The 19,639-nt window shown below is 34.9% G+C and overlaps 1 protein-coding gene across 1 annotated transcript in view; it reads right to left on the bottom strand.

The window, feature by feature from the left end:
* Window positions 1-988: 988 nt before the first annotated feature.
* LOC145662028 (uncharacterized) overlaps window positions 989-19,639 on the bottom strand; it is a 54,627-nt gene continuing 35,976 nt past the window's right edge. The window contains exons 3-4 of the mRNA XM_081727364.1: window positions 12,051-12,291; window positions 989-1,896 (exon numbers count right to left, since the gene is read on the bottom strand). Coding sequence (XP_081583490.1) covers window positions 1,764-1,896; window positions 12,051-12,291 — 374 coding nt within the window. The 3' untranslated portion in view covers window positions 989-1,763. The remainder of the gene's footprint in view (window positions 1,897-12,050; window positions 12,292-19,639) is intronic.

Raw genomic sequence — 19,639 nt, 5'->3', positions numbered from 1 at the left:
ACTGTGTGATATTTAGATCGAACGATTAATATTTTCAAATATCAAAACATCGATATCGAAATTTTTGATCGATATATCCATATTATTTTCTCTCTTTCATATTTCTATATTTTTGATTTTTGATATTGATTATATTTCGATATTGCTGTATTTTTTGATATTTCGAACAAGTTTCGATAGTTTGTCGATATCGATTATCTATATCTAAATTCAGATATCGCAAAGCCCTATGGAACCCCTTCGGAAATGAAGTTTTTGGCTATGGACTTGATTAGGGATGCGCACGAGACAAGACGAGACAGAATATTTGTTACGAAATTCGAGACGAGATAGAGCTCTTCCAATAGGAACGGATCCAGTTTTCGAGACGAGACATAACTTTCGCGGCACCTTTTCGAGAGGAGACAATCTCAAATCTTTTCTCTTGCGCATCCCTAGACTTGATCATGAGTTATAAAAAAAATGTTAATGAGAAATAACATGTAAATACAATATCGGTAGCTAAAACATTTTTGTTTTCATTCTTCAGTAATGCATTGTTATTAATCTCAGTTTTTTATAGTGTATTCTTAAGCTTAAGGTGATGTATAATTAAATTTTGAATTCAGTTAACTTATTTTGTTTCTCAGATTGTTTTTAAAATGTATGTATATACATCTCTCCATACCCTCCTTCGTGATATTTACTATGTGATTTAGTAAGCTCTGAGAGACCTCCTGGTGGCTAGCACGTGTACCTTTGAGCATCCCGATCTGGGTTTGACTCCCGATGGGAGTAAATCGAAGTCAATATAGTGATTCCGGTATCACTTTAAACTGTAGGTCCACACGTACAAATCGAACACACGAAGGCATAATAGAATAAGTGGAGTGTCCCTCATGGTAATAGTGGAAACATTACTGAGAAAATCTGAAGACAAAGCCAGAGTTTATGACAGTGTAATCTGAATTGAACCGCAGTACAAGTAACTGAGAACATCACTACAAAGTTTTTATTTATTTGTTTTTAAAACAATTATACAGTAAGTTTTCAATGTTTTTACCACATTTAGGGGAAGATACTGTACCTTGGGACACAATGTCTCTTTGGACATTTAGCAGTGTCTTAGAAAACAAGAGTATTGTAGTAACAACATAAAAAAGCAAACTTTTACTTTTTCTAAATAAATGCCCAAAGGACTATTGCACTTTACCATGCTTTTAGGTACCTGCCTGGACTAATCATTATTGAGAAATCGGAGATTTTAAAAAGAGTGTCCCAAGGTACAGCATCTTCCCCTATTATTACTTTAAAATTGCAAATACGTACTGCTAACGATAAGATATTTTCATAATATAGCAGTTTGAACATTGATTGTTTATATTGTATGAGCAGCAGATAAGTTATCAATATCCCACTTCACGCCACTGCTCCCAAAGATTGTCACTTATTCGAGAATGATTTATATAAAAATTCTGTCATATCAGTCATAATCATGATAAAGATACATTGGCATTTCTTTTTTAAAAAATACAAAATACTTCCACAATTCGTCGAAAATAGACATTTATGTATATGAACACAAAAATGTTCAAGTTTTATTGGAAATTGTTGCTCAGAGATATATTGACTGATATTTGGTATTATTAAATGAATGTAATTCAAACTATTTTCACGATTTTCTTTCTTCGTGATAGTGAGATCGGTTGTTTGATTACTTCTGAGTGTTCTTCCTCAATCAAGAATGTATTGAATGTTGAAGTTGATTCGCGAGAATCAGGTGTTCATTGCTCACCAGGTGTTACATGTACCACTCCAGGAGTAGAGGCAGCTTTTCTCGCTTTGCACCTTCTGTAGACGATGAACACAAGAATGAATTTTATTGCGATGATAATTGGGACGATTATTATAGCGTAGCTGAAAAATAGATAATAGTATGCAGTAATATTATGTAAGCAAATTGAACGCATTTCATAAGTAAACAAAAGAAAAATGCAAGATAATAGACAAAGTTGGTTTAGACCAAGTTACGACACTCGTGCTGCTAATGCTACGTTCCAGATTATCACTCATCACTAGGGATGCAAACAAGTCGGCTTTTTTGGAACGTCTTTATAGAGCAAGCTTTTTGGAAGAAAATGAAAATTTTCCTATTTTGACTTTTTTTATGACTTTCTTGTTCAGGTACCACTTTGTTTCCCTGTAGTGGATTCTACAGTTAAGAAAGTGAGTTAACAATGTACAATAACTGTGAGTTCTATGTTCAGTCCGGGGCTATTTGCCTTGATTGGTTTTCAAACTGGCATTATACTTGCAACTTGCAAGTACAAATTATGCAACTCATATATCCCTTTGGTTGTCTAAACATTTTGTCGAGTACCTGAAAGATATACATGTTGATGCAAATTATGTGTTTTAATGATTACCAAAATTCAATTTGGCAGGCAAAGAAAACTATTAGAAACAAGAAACAGATTCAAAACCATTTTGTTTTGATACTGAATCTTCCTTACACCTTGTTCTCCGTTCAGAAAACATTTTATCCTGAGCTTTAGAGACTAATTTAGTTTACAAAATTAAAACAAGAAATGGGGTATTTTGAATATGATACTACTTTTAACATTATTATTTACAAAATTTGTTCTTTCTGTATTGTTATATCGTGTCAATATTTTTGAACAATCTTTGATATTTTTGAACAATTTTGAGATTTTTGTACACTTCCAGAACAGTTATTGCTAACCCTTTTAAATTGTTATCTACAATTTTTGTCTTTGAATGTTAACCTAATAAGTGTAAACAATTCGTTGGAACTGGAAAGCCCATACATGTCCTCTATTTAATCGAATGAATATTTTTTTAATTCTTGATTTTTTTCTAAATTTTCTCTTCAGAATCTAGTAATTAAATGTTTCTTTCGTATTATAAGGAAAAACAGAAGTGAAGTGTAGTGTTATCTCGACTAAAATTGAAATATTTTTTTAAAAGAAAGGAAATCTCAAACGCAAACAATTGAGGTTTTAGCTTTTTTCAAGGAAAAAGCCGTTTTCCTCGAGCCCTTGCATCTCTATTCATCACTAACGTTTAACTCGTTTGTTCCATGAATTTCTCCCTAATTCTTGTTCTAAATAGCAATTAATGATTTTGTGTTGCGAAACTTAGACAATGCAAATATACAAAAGATTAACGTAACAGAAGATACCATCTTCATCTCAAAATGTAACTGTAAGAAATAATAGTAAGTCCAAATCCTAACTTCTATGATTCTTACCTCGAGAACTGGAAAATGTTTAATACGCGTACTAAGTTTATTAAAATCTATCTTAAGCCAAGTTTAATTATTATTGCATGAGTTCTATATATTGTGTATAATATATACTCTCTTTGTGATTATTTTTAATGTATTTATAGAAAAATCAAGTGAAAGAAGAAAAACTATGTAATAAGACACGACATTACCGAATTGATAGAATATTTTTTTTAATTTCCTTTTAATTTCTTTCGTTTTTTGTGAAATTTCCTTTTAGAATCATGCTGAACTAGTATCATTTTTTTTTATGTGCGTGTGGCATGTGATAGTTAAATTAAAACTACATTTCGTAACACATTCTACCTTTCTCTTGTACAGTATATATTTTGTACTCTTCTCTCATTGATTTACAATGTTCATTTCTTTTTTGTCACTTTTATCATTATTTTTCTCGTTCGCATTTCACGTCTTTTGTTAATAAAATACATGGCGATTCAGATAAATTCCTGAATTAGACAGTAGTAGGTAGCAACTCTGATGCACAACCACTCGTTTGATGCAGATGCGAAATTTGATTCAAAGCCCTTGCCATTAGATAAAATGGAGTGGTATTGCTATGAAATCATTACAAGCTAGGAAGCCATGATTGGATTGTTCCGTCTCCTAAGGAGATTATAACATGGTTTCATCTCCATACCACAATACGGAGTCTATTAGGCTTGTCATCGAGAATACGCTTTCGCTTATACTTGTAAAATGTGTAAAAATCTTCACGCTTACACGTGTGAAAAATGTGGAATATATCGTGAAACTATCGCCCCAGCATTATTCAGAATACGAGGAACCGTTGAGCTGTTGGTCCCTAACAATTCCAACTTCCAGTCGACGTATTACTGTTCACTGTTGTCAGGGCTTACCTTTTGCCTACCATGGGTTCATCTTTAAGTCAGAGCAAATCTGAGAATTCTGTTGAGAGCATGTCTGGGAATTATGTTTTGTAAAACACATACGCACATATTGCACATTCCTGAAATATGTATTTTTGGATTGCGTATGTTTGACTTCCTTCATCCTGATATGGATCGTCTCTCACCGGTTTCCCGTATTCGGAATAGTGCGAATTGCAATGTAGTTTCCCATGCTTTTGAACGCCTCTAGCTTTGAAATTATGCAATTTTCTTCACAAATACACATGTTTTTTTTTTTTTCTTCTTATTTTCATGTGAGGAATCATCTACACTTTGTCGGAATAGTCCATTAGCGGCCTGTATATGCAACAGATTTTCAAACCTTGTCCATAAAAGGGTTTTCAGAAGCTCAAATGTCCTTCCTCGCTTCTATTGCCCTCTGAGCAGAAGTTTATTACTTATAACTTACTTCAATTCAAAATATTTCTTTTATCACTTTAACAGGAACTTTATAAATGTCACGAATACATTTGAAGAAGAATGTATTATTAATATGAATCTGTACCAATATTTGCTCTTGAAGAAAACATTAAGTAGAATATGAATCTTTATTTAAAAAGAAATATGCACAGCCGTACTGCACCTAATATGTATTCATCTGTTGGTATTTAAAAAAAAAAAAAAAAAACTTTAGTCTTCGTTTCCGATATAATCTACAAATCTTTGACAGTGCTCCTTGGTGACTATATGACTAGCGTACGTGCTTTTGTCGCGGGAGACCCGGATTCCATCCCCGGAGGGAGCTCATTTGCTTCGAATACCACTTTAAGCTGTAGATCCATATTTGATATAGCCTCACTGCTGAAAGGAACACTAAATTTAAGTGCAATCTATATCTTTCGTATGAGCGTCCTTATTCACAAACAGTGATGATTACAGGGAGTGACCAGGGTGGAATTCTCCTCGGAGCTATAAATTTCCCCCAAGGTGCTTGAGGCCTCTCCTTATAATTATTTGGTGAGAACTTATTGTCTATTTGGGCTTAGTAGATAAATATTTTTAAATTAAAAAGAAAAATATGATTACTAAAGAATTACTTCACTTAATTCATTCTATACTATTATTATATTGTATATACAAACAAAGAAGAAGACGTAAGGGTGTTGAAAATAAAATAAGACTTTGATCTATCGAGTAGCAACCTAAGCTTGAGATGAGCCAATGGCCAACCTGTCATTGTCTACTGATTGTAGCGTATCGCAATTGTATGATTCGAATTTGTTTTGAATTGGGAGATGGTGTAAGTGTTTGATTAGTCCTATCTGTGTGTGTGATGTTGTGGTGTATATTTTGAAGAGGCAACACATGTATGAAACAGTTGACATTTCATCTTGCTAAAATGTCAAAACAACCGATATTATCTTTTATAAATAAATGATGACGTGTTGAATGTGACCCATGTTCTCCAAGCGGCAACATTCGCGGAGAAGTTGACAGTGCAGAATCAATTCTAGTTGTTTCTTCTAAGACATCAGTGAGCGGTCATATTGAGTCGAAGCCATCTTCAAGTAAGTGTGACGTTGAACGGGAATTGAAATATCAAAGAAAGTGGGAAAGTAGTTGGCTATATTTTGATCATGCACAAGGTGATGCTTTCTGTAAACTTTGTGAAGAGCACTTAAGGAATGATTAGAAGTTCTATAAAAAAGCAGATGGAGTATTTATTACCGTACCATTCACTAACTTTCGAAAGGCAACAGGAAACACTGAAAAATTAGAAAAACATTCCTACTCAGAAAAGCATGCAAAATCCGTTTTAATGGAGAATGATAGACTTCAAAGACTTGAAACTCCTATCCACTCTTGTAATTCAACAAAGTGAAAACGAAAAAAAGTGAATCGACAGGCTTTACGTACTTTCATTCAAAGTGTGGATTTTTTGGCCAAGGAAGAAATATCTCACACGAGTAAGTATGAACCCTTAGTTCAGAGGATTTTATTAAAAAATAAGTCAGCTTGAGAAATGGGTTCAATTTCAAAGGAAACGCTCTATATTTTTAAGTAGAAATACAGCTACAGAACTTTTAAGTTGTGTTAGGGAGGTGGCGGATGAATCAACGAATATTAAAATCAGAGTGAGTCTTTGTGTGTGAGTTATGTTGACCCAGTTTCTTTTGAAGTTCGAGAGAAATTTCTGTGTATCGTTGATCTAAGAGGTACAGATGCTGAGTCAAAATTTTTGACGATTAATAATTAATTTAAAAAGCGTAAAAGTAAATGAAATATCTTCCAGAATTTTCACATTTCCAGGAATAAAGTTAGCAAAGCCCCTCCGAAACAAAATCGTAAATACGCCACTGCGCATATACAATGAAACTTTCATTACCGGACATTTCACAATAACAGAACTCTTCATAATACGAACGAACTTTTGTCCTGGCAAAAAGATGTGTAAATTAAAAATTCGGAGATTTTTGGTTTAATTTATCCTCTTTGATAAGATTTTATCACGTTATATGGTTATATGGTTGAGAGCAGAAGTCTATTCCCTTTCATGGGACATATTGTAGGTACATTGATGCTTTCTTTTCAAAATTTGGGAGGGGTGTGTTGGTCCATTTCTTAAATTTGGGAATTATTAAAAAAAACTAAATTAGTTAACTATTTTCTAGGACTCGCGTACATAACTCTGTAAATTTAGGTGGTCCCTGTTCTAAGGGTAAGAAATTGCTAAAATATTAGTTTTACCATGGGTTTACCACGTGGTCGGATATTGACCTATTTTATCTTGAACATTTAACACGTTGCGTGGTAAATACTTGAGGTTTCCAATAATCTTGTGACACAATTGACATTGTAATGTATATGTTATTTTTTTCTTGGAGAAATTTGACGGAAAGGCTTTGTTAAACATTCGTAGATGGTATCATCCTCAAGTGGAATCAGTTATTAAATGAATTCACAATACTTTCATTTACGTTACAGAATAATGAAAGACACATATATGCCTATTTTAAAGAATGCCATTTACAGAAGTAGACCAAGGGTCACTTCTAATTTTTCGCATCCCATCCGAAGTATCATTCGGTGGATTTTACTCATGTATCATTTCATACTCTATAGAGATGAAACTATTAGTTATGAGGTGTACGAGTAACAGTGTTGCCAACCGTAGCGGAATTCCTCTATGCGTAGCGGCTTTTCTTTGCCCTGGCGACAAAGCGGTGACGGACGAAAAATACAGAAAAGGTAGCGACTTTTGAAAACCTATCTTAAAACTTCCAGTTTTCCTCCATAGCTCGATAGAAGCGAACAAATTAGGTTAGAAAACTTTATGTTCGATTAGAAAGCATGTGACAAAATTTAATCAATTCATGTACAGTTCTAACGAACAGGATGTGCCAATTTATCAGTCTAGTGTAGAGGTAGATCATGACTCTGAAGTTAAGGATTAACTGCTGGACGTAATCTGTCTTGTGCGTTTAATGTTTGTTCAGGCCTTAACCAAAGTATTGTTTTGGGAAGAGAGGGTCCACTTGTTGTAAGGTAGAAGTACTGTTGAGACAAAAGTATAGAATTTTATATACAGTTAAATAGTATTTCATAGTAGTTTCTTGGGAAGAGAAATTAAAAATAGAATTAAACGGAAAAATACTTTTTTTCTTGAAGTTAATTGTAACGAAACATTTTATAAATTTTATATTTGATACATGTATCAACATTATTTGCAAGCTAATCTTTGTATAATTTGTTACCAAGTGACATTATTGTAATTATTCTTATATTATAATTTAGAAGTTATTGTATGTAGTAACAAATAAAACATTCGCTTGTTTATTTCAAGAGCGACATAACTCAAAAATCGCCCTTATTGACTTATGGACAGAAAATTATAGCTAATCTTGATGTCTGTCTCTGGTAAAAATTTCACAGATGTGCTTCCAAAACTCGGCACTAGAGAGCACTTTGTGTCCTTCTTGCGCCCATTTGTTTGCATTGCGTTTCGAAACTTTCAAACGCTTCTCCTGAAAAGTTAGAAATTTTGAGTTATGTCATTCTTGAAATAAACAGGCGAGTATCCCTTTCCTTTCATTCCGTCTATTCTAAAGAAAAAAATATTTACAATTGCAACTGATTTTACACAATGTTAATATGTAATATAATATAATATAACATTATAATAAAATATAATATAACATTATAATAAAAGAATGATAAGCATTCACTGTGAATTTTACTTTAATAGTATTAATTCTAGAGATGCAAGGGCTCGGAAAAAAACCGGCTTTTTTGGAAAAAAACTCGGTTTTTTCTGCTTTGCTTTTTTGCTTGGGAAATTTTGGGCTTTTTTTCAAAATACTGCTTTAAATTGATAAAACAGACTTTGTATCGCTTCTCTATAACACAAAAAATCATTTAATTAGTGGTTGATGCTGATAATAATATAAAACCTCGAAAATAAACTATGAATTTCGAAAAAAAATATTTCAAACAATTTTTCTTCAACATATTTACATTATGAATTCCACAGGATTAACCAATTTATATAATAAGAATTTTTTAACCTCCTATATACAAAAGTAAGCAGAGTTGGCAAGAACCGTGGTTGTTTTTGAAAATGCCAAAAACCCGTTTTTTTGGGGGGATGTTTAAACAAGGCTTTTTTGGTTTAAACCAGGCTTTTTTGACTTAGATTTTTTCCTTTATGTATTTATATTACATATTCACAGAAATAAGTTTGTTTCGCCTTGATGTTATTATGCAACAGCGGGGTTATGCCGGAAGAACTCCCATAAGCTTAAAGAAGTGTGGTCAGTAAATTTCTTAAGTTGAGAATCTCCCGCCCTAGCCATTGGGAAAATCCCGTCATTACTTGAAATGTAAGACAATAACGGGAAAATCCTGTTATTGCTTTGCATGTAAAATTTAAAGGTCAACGTACCATAATCAGTACGCTAAAACTGAGGTATTAAATTACAAATTTAGTACCGGTACGTAGATATCATTGAAAGTCCAATCCAAGCTAATGTTGGAAGCTACGTAGGCAATCGATAAATTTGCCAATTTCTATCAATATATTTAAGCAATATTGGCTTCTTTATAAAACAACACGCATTTAGGCATGCAGAAATATACAATTTGGTTTGTTTCGTATATTTAGGCTTAACATCCTTACGAAATACCGAGGTTATCAAGGAGAAGACTTTCGCTTAAACTGACATCCGAACCGCTACTTGGGTTACGCATGAAAGAAGGTTTGTGGTTCGAGAACATGGGACACCTTGATTAAAAGGTGAAAGGGAAATAAAACTATTGCAGGTGGTTTGATATCTGGAAACGTTACCATGAAGTTCACACGATTCGCATTTTTCATTCTTTTTATTTTTGTGGTTTAAACCAGTTATTAAAAAAAAAAAAAGTTGGTGTAAACCAGCCAACCCTAAAAGTAAACACTTCTTTTTAAAGAATACACAAATAACTAGCAAAATAGTATGTAGTATTTTTACTTCAAAATATTCCATACCCTCTTTTTGAAACAAAATAAAATTAAAATAAAACATAAGAGAAATACTTAGATTTATATGATACACTTAAAGGCTGCACATCTAGAGCTTTTGGTTCTGTATATTTTTGAAATTCTACAGTTAAGTTTTATAGAACCACCATCACAGTTTACCCAATCCTCAAGTTTTCTGAATTTTTAACAAGAGGGATTCAACATATCATTACGGAACCCCCCCCCCCCAAAAAAAAAAACTACGGAATATATTTAAGTTAAGCTAAATACAACTCCACAACAAACATGACTGAGTGATTATTTTTTGCGCTTCTATCGGGAAGTCCGGGATTCAACCAGCATTCGACCATTCTGACAAAGCTTTTCTTCATTCCATCTGTGAATGTAGAAATAGTGCGTGTACTGTGAGTTGGGCGACTTCCTTTCTTATTGTTTTTAAATCGTTATTATTACTAATTACCAGCAGTGACGGTTTTGCGAAGGTTAGGGGGGCGGTCTTTCGGACTGAAGCCCGTTCCCCAAAGTTACGGAATGTCTGCAACAAACGAAATATCTATTATTTATGCCTTTACTCATAAACTTTAAGCTCCCGTCAAATAAAAATTACGAATGTTTAAAAAAACTAAACATTAGTAAGAAACCCTTCCCAAAATACTTTTCTAAATCCGCCACTGATTCTCAGTATAAAATGATTTTTAAAGTTGTATCCGGAAGATTATTGCTAAACATATAAACGAAACGAAATATTATGCCTGTACTCATAAACTTCAAGCACTTCCCAAATAAAATGAGGACTTTTTAGGAAACGAAACAATCAGAAAAAACCCTCCTAAAGTACTTTTCTAAATCCGCTACTGATTATTTGTATAAATTGTTATTCAAGGTTGTGTCCGGAAAATTATTGCTAAATCACTTCACAGCTACAGTATAACAGAAATATGGAAGTACGGCTTGACGGATATATTGAAAAACGTACGCTTTGACAGATAAATAGAAAAACGGGCAAGTTTAACTTTTGCGCTAGAAGCTAGAGTACTAAAAGCTCTTAGAAATGAAACACGGATGACAAACTAAAATGATCTAGAGAAGAAAAAAGATGTCGATAACTCAAAAGTTAAAATAAAGTTAAATAGCCTCTAAAATTACCCTCAAATACTACATTCTTCATGTTAGCTTTAATTCGTAAAACACGTGCTCCATCTATCTTGATGGTGAATTTCAGAGCGAAATATCACATTCAGGTCATGGAATTCTTATCTAACTATAGAATATACTATAAGAAAGCTATTTAGATAGAAAAATCATGAAGTTGAAAAAAGCCAAAATTTCCAAAATTCTCGTTTTTTTTCCCAAAAAAGCCGGCTTTTTATGTGAAAAAAACCATCGATTCAAAAAAGCCGGCTTTTTTGCATCTCTAATTAATTCAAATAAGACTGATTTTTTTTTATTCATAAAATTTAGTGAAGTACTAAATCGGGCTTTCCATTTAGAATTTAGGTCTATTATTAACGTGTGAAATATTTTGAAGTTTTGTTAACAGCATTTTTTTTACTATTAAAGTTTAATTTTATATAATGTAGCGGAAAATAGTGGAATTTCAGTAAGAGTATATAGTGGAATTTTGATGGCACAATAGCGACTTTTCAAGATGGAGATCTGGCAATACTGACGACTAATAACAGTGTTAACCCAATCTCAACATATGCATTTTCATTGTGCTAAGTCTACATATTCTGCATAACTGTAATCTATATTTATATCCAAACAAAGCATACTTTTAACTGTTTTTATACTGATCGATGTATCTCGTATATTTAGAAATGTTGAGGAAAGGATCTGTAAAAATATGGCCAGGATTGAAGTACTGCAACAAATAAATAACTGAAACTTTGAATTATACTTTTCCCACCATTTATTCCATATGTGTCTCATGTTTCAGAGTGGAGATTTGTTAAAAACTGTATCCATTTTCCAATTCTATAAATCAGTACTGAAATAGAACTCATATTCCAAATTATTATAACAAAGGAAGAGCAGAAAATACTAAAGTTTCGCAGTGAAAAGGTGACTAGTGAAAGAATCAAACACGTTTGAATCTAGTAAATATACGAGAATCCTGGCTAGGTCCTTAACCATGTTTTATACGCTTTAATTACATACTGTCTCAAATTACTGAACGATTATATAAGTGAAATGAGAAATAAACAGCCGGGTGTTTTGCTCGCACTCTCTTTTTACGATAATCCAATACGATATTGGTTTAGTAAATTGCATATAATTAATGTATTTCCATTTATTTTTATTATCTGTATGTTTGATAGACGGAACATTAAGCATTATTGCTTCTTTCATTAAAGAACGATTGTATTTTAAATCAACTTCGTCGTTCACTTACCTACAACAACCTAGAGAGCAGCAAAAATAAAATTTGTCACAGCATCCATCGGTACAACAAATGGTGCCAGATGGACAGCATTTTGATACCGCATCACAACAATTGGAGTCAGGTGGACAGCAATAATCTAGTCCACAACATGTGTGTTCACTTGGGCAGCAGGAAAATAGAAAGCAGGCTCTATCGCTAGATGAACAAAAATCTCTCTTCACTCTGTAGCTGTAGTCATGAAGAGTTAGAACTGTCGTAAAGAAAGAAAAGAATTCCTGAGTATAAATTGAAGCAAATTCGATTTTCAAAATTGTAAATATACTCTTTAATTTAAATACAGACACACATACATGCACACACCTGATTCTGAGACATCAGAAACTTGTATTGGAAAAAGAAATAATCAATAATAATCAAGGTCAAGGTTTCAATAATATCACCTGAAGAAGGACCACTTTGACAAAAATCTACTTACTATCTTCATACTCAATATAGATATTTTCGCACTAGATTGTGTCCAAGACACGTTTCTCAAATCAAACACACCACTGTCTAACATCTCTTCTTCTAGGTCGGTGAAGTTAATTGTCGCTTTCCGCAAAATCGCCAAACGCATTTTCGTCAAATAGTACTGTGAAAATATATGAAAATGTAATGTATTCGCATACATTATAAGTTATTTTATTTCGAACATTGGGACATTTTATTTTAAATTCAATCAATGAAAAGCATCATTTTTGGTTAATGTTGAAATCACATTTCTATTCTTTCTTTCTCAGTTCATTTACTTTACAGACAAAGAAGTTTTTCTACTGTCTGTCGTCTTATTCTTACATAAGTAATTTCTTAATAAAACAACACATTATTTCACCTGTCCGCATTCCTGTCATCACATTTCATATGGTTAATCTATGTCACTTTTCAACGTCACGGAAGAAATTGTCGATGAACCAGGAAATAACCCGGAAGGGACGTTAAGCAAAAACTATTGAAAAAGTTTTGGAAGGGGGAGTCGAGGTTTGATTTTGACCCAAGCAATATGTAACATCGCGAACTATGATTTTGGGTTTCTAGAAGTTATTCCTAGCTCTAGCTTTGAGAGTAGTGCTCTCAACGGGTCGGGTCGGGTTGAAGACCGACTCTACCCGTGACCCGAATTGACCGACCCGACCCGTGATCCGATCCGATTAACCTGACCCGAAAACCCGACCGAGCTGACCCGACAACCCGACAACCCGACCCGAGCTGACCCGACTAACCCGACCCGATCCGTAATCCGACCCGAGCTGACCCGACCGTTTGAGAGCACTATGGTCACGACACTGGGTGAACGCCAAAATGCACTCCCATTGGGAATTTAAGCCCGGACCACGTGTACCGAAGTCTTACACGTTAACCACTAGCTAGATCAAGCGGGGAATTTGTATATGCATCTTAATGAATATTTGGCACTTTTGAGGTTTGGTTATTTCTTTTTATAACTGACACCAGTGTTCGACGTGGGAGAAATTTATTTTTTCTTGCTTTAGTTCTATGTGACGAATTTTTTTTTCAAGGTCAGTGTTCTCACCTGCTCGGACGGCAGGGGGTCTTCTCGGAAGGCAGTAGCAAGAGTCTCTTGGCGGAGACAAAAGGAAATCGTTTAACTACAATGATAAGGGTTGAGGAAACGGGAGAACACCTGTGATTTTTTCCAACCCTTCAACTTTCATTCCAAAATAGGTTCTTATGATTCCGGGACCCGCGCCACTTTGATTTTTCTTTCTCGGTAATTAAAACGTATTTTACAGTATATATAGTTGCAAGTAAGAAGATACATAATATGAATTTTGTAATTTAAAATTTAAAAATACAGTATGATAATTAATTATAAAGTACTAATTTTATTTCATCACTTTCAGCCCAACAAATGAAATTCAAACAATTCGTACACTTGGTCTTGGTCATCAATACTGCGTCTTATTCTTTGTCTTGCACAGTCAAGTCTTGATCCTGCATTTCGTAGTCTTGGTGATCTTTCATGCTATACAAGAGCCAAGAATGCTCGCCTCATCGGTACAAATGAAGACAAGTGTGATTTTGATTATGGTCTTTCATACTATACGGAAAGCAAGAAAATATGCTCATCGCTACTTCGTGATCACCAAAACAAGGCCAAGAGGAAGATTACTATACACTTCGTCTTGCATATCTAATGTTTATCTTATTCTTGTATCGATGTTCTTGGGCTTGGTGAAATAAAATGAAATATTCAGTTTAAGGTCCCTCGATTCTGCACCGAGGCTAAGGGATATGGTGACCATGAGAAATGAATGCAATGATGGAATGAAGAAAGTGGGAGGAAACAGGAGAACCTCGAGAAAACCCACTACGCGGCATTTCTCCACCACAAAGCCCACTTAACACAAGCTGGGATCGAACCATGGACACCGTCCACCAGAGATGAATTCTCTACCACTGAGCTACCGCGGCCCTGCTTGGGCTTGGTCGTCCATATCCAATCTTTCTTTTGGCCTTGCTTAAACAACTTCTAGTTTTGTTCTAAATCCAGACTCCATATTGACTCCATCCAGACTCTATATTAATATTACAGTCGATTGGTAAAATCAATCTTCCACATTTAAAAATTAAAGTACACACAAGCACAAAAATAAGCATTTACCATAAAAACACTAGCTGCAGGTTTTCAAAATAGATTTATGGCTTCTATAAATCAATTGAAAATTGCTATTTTTAATTAGGCAGCTAGTGAAAAACAGCAGCTTTCAACTCCAGCCGAGTTTAAGCTCAACCTAAACTCAGTTGACCAAAGTGAACTGACCCGACCCGATAACCCGACCCGAGCTGACCCGACCCGACAACCCGACCCGAGCTGACACCCGACTGACCCGACCCGACAACCCGATCCGAGTTGACCCGACCCGACCCGTAACCCGATTCGAGCTGACCCGAGTTGACCTGACCCGACCCGTTTGAGAGCACTATTTGAGAGCATTTACTATCTTTAACGTTGTTTAATTGTTAATAACAATGTCTCGTCTTTTTTAAAATCAATTTCAATCTCGGTTGAGTTAATCATCGCAGGTACATTGGCTTCTCTGTTTGAGTCGCCCTGGACCTTAACTTCAATCCGCTTCATCGTCTACCTCAAAGGAGAAATCAAGAAGACCCAGCGTCGATCCACCAATGGAACCATGAGGAAAGGAACACCGAAACCTGCAAGTAACTACGAGTAGATTAACCTATACTAACAATTATTTCCTTTCTCACCAATTTCTACACTTTCAACATCACAATCAGTTTCATTTTGTAAAATGTTTAGTTTCATTCAAATGCAACCCAGGTCAGATCCCGTATTTTACGCTCTACCATGTACAAAATTCTGGGCGCAACTTGTCAGTTCTGTCATCCCCAATATCATGTTTTATTTGCATGTTATCTGAGCTTTTGAGCTGACAAGTGGCGGCTGCACAGTAGCATCTATCGTTATAAGACCGACAAATTCACAAAGCAAGTTTTAGATTTTTACGCTATTAATTTCTGCTTCTGCCAAATCTTGATACCATGTATTATATCGCTCTCTTTCAATCTAATTCAGGGTATTGCTAGTCTCTTACATATTCTGTTCATTCTATATTATAACGCTAAACCAGACCACTTTTATTTTAATCCTCTGGAAAAGCATCATTGCATAGCCACCCATTTCATTTATATTTCTATCACACAATGCAAAGAAAAAACCTAATATTTATCAACCTAGACTAGAGCAACTTAAAATAACAACTTTTGTATTTACTGATTTCTTAAATCGCCATTTCCTCATAGCATCTCGACTTGAAGACGGTGCAGATCTTCAAGAACTTGGAAGTCTTAACATATCTTTCAAAAATCAGCAGCACAATGCAATTATAACAATTAGTTTTCTTTCATTTTACATTAACAGACTACTTTTAAAAAATTCACATTTATACTTTTCTCCTAATTAAGATTTTTGGCAACAATTTAAACTCGTTCAAGCTTCAAAACAACATTACTCACGAAATTTACATTTTTCAGTTTTTCTTTTGTATCTTATTCATTGGGTTAAACTCAAAATATGTTAACATATTTGCACAGTTTGTAATAGTTTGGCTACACTGTGTGTAGTTCTCCAGGTATAAGGCGTACAAGCAAAGGCGGAAATAAAGGGGGGCTGGCCCCCAAGAAACAAAGCTGGCCCCTGCAGAATTTTCTACTAGACGAAAATATTATTAATTTACCTCAATTTTTACATAACAATTTTAGTGATGCTTGCATTCGATATATTTAATAATGTCTATACTCGTTGGCCTATCGATTAAAAAAAAATATGTTCTGGTGCCTGGATGTAGTAAAATCCCTGGACCAATGTGATAGTGGACTAGTGCTCTCAAACGGGTCGGGTCAGCTCGGGTCGGGTCGGGTCAGGTCAACTCGGGTCGGGTTATCGGGTCGGGTCAGTCGGGTCAGCTCGGGTCGGGTTGTAGGGTCAGGCTAATCGGGTCGGGTTGTCGGGTCTGGTCAATCGGGTCAACTTGGGTCGGGTTGTCGGGTCGGGTTATTCGGGTCGGGTCAATCGGGTCAGCTCGGGTCGGGTCAATCGGGTCAGCTCGGGTCGGGTTATCGGGTCGGGTTGTCGGGTCGGGTCAGTCGGGTCAGTTCACTTTGGTCAACTGAGTTTAGGTTGAGTTTAAACTCGGCTGGAGTCGAAAGCTGCTGTTTTTCACTAGCTGCCTAATTAAAAATAGCAATTTTCAATTGATTTTATAGAAACCATAAATCTATTTTGAACACTTGCAGCTAGTGTTTTTATGATAAATGCTTATTTTTCTACTTGTGTGTACTTTAATTTTTAAATGTGGAAGATTGATTTTACCAATCGACTGTAATATTAATATCTACGCCAATATGGAGTCTGGATTTAGAACAAAACTAGAAGTTGTTTAAGCAACGCCAAAAGAGAGATTGGATATGGACGACCAAGCCCAAGCAGGGCCGCGGTGGCTCAGTGGTAGAGAATTCATCTCTGGTGCATGGTGTCCAGTAGCGTAGCTAGAGTTTTTTTCAGGGGGGCAATGAAGTGCCCAAGAGGATTTTGAGGGGGACATCTCCAATGTGTGTGTGTGTGTGTGTGTGTGTGTGTGTGTGTGTGTGTGTGTGTGTGTGTGTGTGTGTGTGTGTGTGTGTGTATTCAAGGTGAATGTTTGCATCTTTATTGTTCATGATTTTACTCTTTGGAAAACAGTGAAAATATAAGAATTTAGTACATCAAACAACTAGGATTCATTAATGCAATTGATTTCTAATATAAGTAAATAGTTATTTAATCATGGCGTTTAAAATATGTGTAGCTGGTTGACTTAAGTGGAAACAAATACACTTTTACAGGTAAAGAAAATAACTTATAGGTTCATGTGTCTACTTGAAGAGGATCTTTCTATTCGTGTGGGCAGCAGCAAACATATCCACAACTTGTTAAAGATCTAACGATTTAGCAATTTTCTTCTCAATATAAAGTAACACTAAGTTTTTCAACCTATCATGAGTCATTGACTTGCGTATACAAGTCTTTAATATTTTCAAAGAAGAGAATGACCTTTCACATGTAGCACTAGAAACTGATATAATCACAGAGATGATATCTAGCTTGTAGGTTTTTAGGAATGCGTTTTTGTAGACACAAAGATGATCAACGAAATTCGTTAAGGAATCAGCTTTCGTTTTCTTCTCGTCTTCATACAACTTAATTGTTAGAGCAACCCACATTATGCTTTATTTCTTGTTTAATTATGCTTTTTTAAAATTATGCTTTATTGTTAATTTCAATGATTATTTTACATTAATCGTGTATAATGTATATTTATTGTACATCAAATATTCTAAATATCTTGATCTATTTATTGATTTTTTTTGCAACTAGTTTCTCTCATATTTAATGAACTTTCTACTTAATTCATTTTAAAGAGGTGTGCTTTGCTCGAATAAATTTTTTCTATCATTTGTGTGCGCCTTACAGGTACATATATACAGAAAGGGAAAGTAAAAGATGCCACCGAAGTACAGAAAGTGCTTAAGTTCAAAAAGTAAACATAACAATACAGTGATGACGCCAGAGGGGGGCAAGGGGGCGAGCGCCCCCGTAGTAGCTACTTCTGCCACCCTGACTGCCGCCTAGACTGCCGCCCCCCCAGACTCGTACAATCTTTAAACATTCTTCATGTACTATTATATATCAGGATCATAACCAATCTCATTGACAAATTGTAGTCTACTTTCCATGAATTTACTATGTGGCAGATTAATCCTCAAGCTTTCTTCTTTGAGCGTCTGGATATGCACGCATATTTCTGTTTTCTAATTTAGCCCCTTTTGAGGTAAATTTTAGTTATACTTCTTTCTTATGATTTTTAATAATTGTGCCTAGCGAACAATAGTAGATTTGGTCGACTTGTTTCCTTCTCATTGGATCAACTTCGATTGGAAACAAAAGAAAGGTAAAACCAGTTACGTAACTTGTTTGTATTTGTCCAGGTTTGAAGTTTTCAGTTTCATATTTTGTTTTATTTAAAACTTCTTTTTTCTGAAACATTATTCTCGGCTTCCAATATTCAGAGGATGTGCTTATAACAGCTTAGTTTGCCAGGGCTTAATTTTTTGAAGGAGATAAAAAGAGTTGTGTTTTCCCTTCCTGCAAATGATAATAATAAAATTATGGAATGAAATTGATTCCCAATAAAATGAATTGTCAGAGTGCTGATCTTTAGTTAGTAATTGGTTTATACTAGTGCTCCTTTACTTATTTTGTTTCAAAGTACTGACGTGACGTCTACCATATTGACTAGGAACTGCTGAAAAATTCGTAGCCCAACCCAGAAGGAGTGCACGTGGATTGGTGAAGTTTTACTTCTTCTTCTCTTCCCCCGAGAGTCAATATACTACCTTGTACAGTGCTCCAGCTTTTGCAGAAAAGTTAAAAAAATCTAGATTTCCTCGCACCACTGTTCGTAGCACTACCCCTATCAGATCTAAAATGGCATCTTTCAAGTGTTATTTAAGTTTGGGAAATAAGTACACGTAATAGTTAGACGGAGCTAAATCTGCGGAATAAGAATGATGATCTAGACATTGAAATCCTAGATTATGCAATGTCAGTTATGTTCGCAGGGGCTTGATGGACAGGTGTATTCTCCTGAAGGAACAGAATTCCTTTCTTTTCATTTTCCGCAGCGTTGAACTTTGAATTTTTCTTTCAGTTTTGTAAGTAATGTAGAGATTCTGGATTAAATATCTGACCATTGAGGAGGTAGTCTACCACTCCATACTTATACCAGAAGAATGTTCCAAACAGTTTCTCAACCTACTTCTGTGTCTTGAACTTCTTGGGGCGATGGAGAAATGAGTGCTATTACTCCATTGACTGTTGTTCCGATTCAGGATCATAGTGGTACAACCATATTTCATCTATGGTTACTATTCGTCAGCGAAATTGATCAGCATTACGGTCAAATTGGAAGAATACTTCTCTTAATGCCGTTACCCTTTTATTCTCCTGACATATATTTTGGGAACCCATTATGCCG

Source organism: Thermobia domestica, chromosome 10 (assembly GCF_964235325.1).
Source record: "Thermobia domestica chromosome 10, izTheDome1.hap1.1, whole genome shotgun sequence".
Lineage (NCBI taxonomy): Eukaryota > Metazoa > Arthropoda > Insecta > Zygentoma > Lepismatidae > Thermobia > Thermobia domestica.
The sequence above is the reverse complement of the archived record's forward strand: the minus strand, read 5'-3'. Positions and strand labels throughout refer to the sequence as shown.